Source organism: Hyalella azteca, unplaced genomic scaffold (assembly GCF_000764305.2).
Source record: "Hyalella azteca isolate HAZT.00-mixed unplaced genomic scaffold, Hazt_2.0.2 contig12625, whole genome shotgun sequence".
Taxonomy (NCBI): domain Eukaryota; kingdom Metazoa; phylum Arthropoda; class Malacostraca; order Amphipoda; family Hyalellidae; genus Hyalella; species Hyalella azteca.
In genome coordinates this window covers 74,866-79,344 of record NW_025942578.1, presented here as the reverse complement: position 1 = coordinate 79,344, position 4,479 = coordinate 74,866, and the positions used below count along the sequence as shown (strand labels likewise).

Below are 4,479 nucleotides of genomic sequence, written 5' to 3'. Positions count from 1 at the left end.
TACTCACTGTACTCACCAGTAGTACAGGTCATAGAACATGTCCGCGTCTTTGCAGACGCAGTAGCCTTCGTCGACGTCGCATTTCGCTGTCCGCGCGTCGCAGTCTTTTTCCACTTGGCACGACGCGCCAGGTCGTCCTGACACAGTTTGTTAATTAGTTCATTATTATAATTACAAGAAAAATGCCTGATCCTAAAATGCTCAACGGTTAAAATTACAGATGTTCAATGTTCCAATTCTTTACGTGCGTGTTGCCGATGTTCACTTCATCTTGTGTTAAATTTCAGATATTTTAAAATAGCTCTCGTCTTAATATTTCTAGACATTTCTAATCTAATCAAAGTATTTCTGATAGGTGCTTTTACATTCTTTGCTGTCGCCCAGTTTGGGATCCAACCTTGGTCGGAGCACTAGCTGTTATTTTCGCAAAAAATGTGATTTTTACGAATCGTATAAAACTCTGGAACATTTTCAAGAGTTTAGACCCATCTCGTTTACACTTGATCTTCATCACTCACCACAAAGATTAAAACTCATACCTATTATACCTATCTCATATTCGTCGTTCAAACCTGGACTTTTAATTTATTTTCTGCGCAAGCTTTAATATTTTATTTCTATGTAACTCACCACAAGGTCCACAGTAATAATATACGTTGTTTGTTTTGGAGGACCGGCTGTATGACAAGCAGAGTCCATCGCCACACACGCAGGTCCCATTTGCCGTATTTTCTGTGTCAATAAATGTGTAGTAAAATTAGACTGCCTAAATTTGGCAAAATGCGTAATTAAATTTGACTAAAATGTGTGGTCAAATTGTACTGCCTAAATTTGACAAAAGGCTGAACTAGATTTGACTGCTTAAATTTGACTAAAAAGCGTAGTTAAATTTGACTTCATAAATTTGACTAACTGCGTAGTTAAATTTTTTGTACAGCCAAATGCATGTTACCGGAGCTGTTTGACGGGGACCCAAAATCAATCAAACAGATGCCGGTGCATCGACTTGGAAAAATAGTAATAGATGAAGGTATATGGGCTATTGTGTGAAGTCCTACTTGTAAGCCTGCGAGAAATGAGTGAGGACTGTTTTAGACTCGAAGTTATCTTTTGTTCCTGTGTGGGTCATTTGAACCCAGCTTAAACATGCAAATATGGTCAGTGCTCCGATGGCTTTTTGCTCCCGCTGTGTGAGTAAGAGTATCATTTTTGGTTATTTGGACACATTTGAGCCTCTTATTCTCTTGAGTGAGACGTACTGCAGAGACAGTGGAGGCCTTCCTATGCACGAATAATAGTAAAGTATTACTATAGTAATACTTTAATATTTAAAACAGTAGTCATTTTGCCATCAGAGAAATGATTGGCTCACATAGTCCAAATGTTGGCACACTTTCTAAACGTAGCCCATCCATCAATCCAAACTTGGTCACCATGAACAACACTTGGGCAAATTATGGATAGTTATTTGATAAATTCACACTGATTAAATAAATAAATCCCCACTGAGTATGATATTAATGTTCAACAGAGAAACGTACTCTCACAAACAGGAGGGAAGACGATGCTGGAATCGGCAGGAGTCTGGTCGTAGTTGTAGAGATGGCAGTCGCTGTCGCTGGTGCACCATGTCGTGTTCAACAGGTTGTCTGTAGGAGAGAGCTATTTAATTAACTATCCACTTAATGAGATGAGTCGGATGCTATATGTCGGACACCAGATGAGTCGGATGCTATATTTTTGGTACGCTGAGAATATCTTTTTGGGAACAAAGAGAGTAAAAACTAAGACTTATTGAATCAACGCTAACCGGCTCTTACCTTTGTTATTACCAAGGATTTATCAGAAAATATTTTCGATTGTTACTAAAATAAATTTGAATAAAAAATTTCTCACCGGGAATGCTGCTCGATCTATCACCATATTGTGAGTGGAAATTCATAAACGTTTTTTGAACGATAAAAGTTTTCAGATTTGTTGTTGTATACGCACTGAACGACGCTCCTTTTACGTCTCCGGACACAATTTTCATGTCGGAAACTTTTACCGTCCGTGTGCTGTCTTCCGCTGCGACCAAATCAGCCTGATGGTCAGGGTAAGCATCGAGCTGATAAACATCATGAGTTGCAGCATTTATTGCTGTTCGAGCTTTTGCTTCAGATTTCTCAGCAAAAGTATTATTATTAATTTGTTTAAATGTACCAGATTTTATTGGGGAAGCTTCAATGCGTTCTACTCTTACGTCAGCGCGAGAGAGATCGTTCAAGTCCATGACTGAGGGAAAGTTCTTATTACTTGTTGTTTCCAAGTTTAAATTAATATTTGTCGTCAAATTTTCGAGTATCACTGTATTTGTAGTGCTTGTATGAAAAACTTCTTCACTTTCATTGCTAAAAGCACTTGAATTTATGAACTTGATGTTATAAGAGGATTTCATTTCAGTAATTGCGCTCATTGGAGTCAAAACTGGCCGTTCTTCATTCAATCCATCCGTCATGTGTGTATTTTTCGTCGTACTTCCACGATCCCTTTCGTTCCTCATTGTTACTATTGAAGGATTTAGCTGGACACCAGGACTTGAATAATCCACAATGAATTGTTCTGAGCCATTCGAAGTAATTTTATTCTGTTTAACTTTCCCCTCAGGTGTTCCATCGACGTCAACTTTAAACTTCGTCAAAAATTTATTAAAAAGATCGTTTCCTGAGTTAGTGAAATTTTCACCGCTGCGTGCTGTAGACACGTTTGTCTGTTCGTAAATCTTGCCAGGAATTTCGGGCATTTCATACACAAGTTTGCTTTCAGTGACGAGATTATCTTCAGAAATTGAAACATGTCCTCTGACTTCAGATTTATTTACAGAATTCAATATAGATACGTCGATTTTAGATTTATTTGTGTTGTGAAAATATTTTACACTATGATCTTTTTTCCGTGTAATAAAAAGTTCATTGGAATTTTCCTTGACTGGGGCTATTAAATTTCCCGAACGATCGGCGTAATGTGACGCATTCTCGGCACCATGGTTGAAAAATTTAATAATTTGTGTGTCGTTTTTAAACGCAATTATTAGTGAACTATTCATATCTTCAGAATCCCTTGAGTTGCGCAGCACCTCTTTAATTGGGACTGGACTTGCTTCAGAATTTACTACATGTTTATTGATGTACGAGTCTTTTAGGAGGATGAATACTTGGACGACAAGCAGGGCGATCGCAACCCAAGTTATAAGCCTTGTCAAAAATTTGTGCAATGATTCCAGAAACGCCATGATGGCAGCGGATCCTCAAACAATAAAAGTATTCATTACTATCGGGCTTTAAACCAATTATAAAAGGTTTGCTCACTATTTCCGATCGGCCGAACAATAGTTCCGTAAGGGTAGAAATAATCTCGGTTATAATATCCTAATTATTATTCACCGTTTCGTAAAAAAGTTTTTACAAATAATGTCCGACCAATTGTGTCAACGCCCAAGGAATCTGGAACTGTATCATTTGACATTGGAGATTGTAATCCACAGTCTTTAATTAATTGTAATTCACTTTTAAATGAAAAAATCCTTGCTAATTATTACATCCAGCAATCTTAATTCAATTGAAAATCATAGAATACAATATTCATACGCCTCGTATATCGTGTACATCATTCCTAATCCACTTCGACAGAAGATTTTCTTCGAGGTGGTTTTCCACTCCTCATGTAATAATTGCTGCCGGAACACTGTCGAGTTTATGCATGTAAAATAAAACATTATTGGCAACTCTTTGAAAAATTCACTTATTTAAACACATATTCAAAGTAAATTACACTGCGAATGAGTCGCTAAACTGAATTGCACACTTTTTTGAAAAGTTTTTCTTCCTGTTACTACTCACAAATATTCTTCCATATTTTCTAAGGAAAACTATTCCGATCACTTTTGCGTGGAATTCTGGTGCGAAAAATTTCGGTTTTCCGTAGTCTGGGTTATTGCATGATATAGTTTCCACTTTTATAGCCTAAAAACAAATTTTCCTTCTGATATTCCTTTCCTTCCTTCTAATATTAATCAATTGTTAATGGCTTATTTCTTTTTGCCTTGGTTACCCACAAACAATGCAAACACCAGCGATGTAAAGATGATACTGCGATGAAGGCTCATTATTTCTGCCCGATAGGCGTCACGTGATTACAGTGATAGCGACATCGATAGAGGATCTGAACAGTCCGCAATACAACATTCATTCCTTGCAACAAACCGAGGTTAATTTCACCGAAATAACATTTTTCCACTGGAAATTGTTCTATACTGTTTGTAAGTAGCTCTGTATTGGTTTTAGTAAATTAGTTTAACGTCAATCGTCAGAGTGCAGGAATATGGGACAGGAGTGACACAAGAGTCATGTAGGAGTGACACAAGAGTCATGTAGGGGTGACACAAGAGTCATGTAGGAGTGACACAAAGAGTCATGTAGGAGTGACACAAGATTCATGTAG

At 37.4% G+C, this 4,479-nt stretch overlaps 1 protein-coding gene across 1 annotated transcript; it reads right to left on the bottom strand.

The window, feature by feature from the left end:
* Window positions 1–1,054: 1,054 nt before the first annotated feature.
* Window positions 1,055–4,267, bottom strand: LOC108667442. Its single transcript, XM_018154465.2, has 3 exons — window positions 1,897–4,267; window positions 1,542–1,649; window positions 1,055–1,116 (listed from the first exon to the last, which is right to left on the bottom strand). The coding sequence occupies exons 1-3, from the start codon at window positions 3,269–3,271 to the stop codon at window positions 1,055–1,057; spliced, it is 1,545 nt and encodes a 514-aa protein (XP_018009954.1). The 5' UTR covers window positions 3,272–4,267.
* Between the last annotated feature and the right edge of the window lie 212 nt (window positions 4,268–4,479).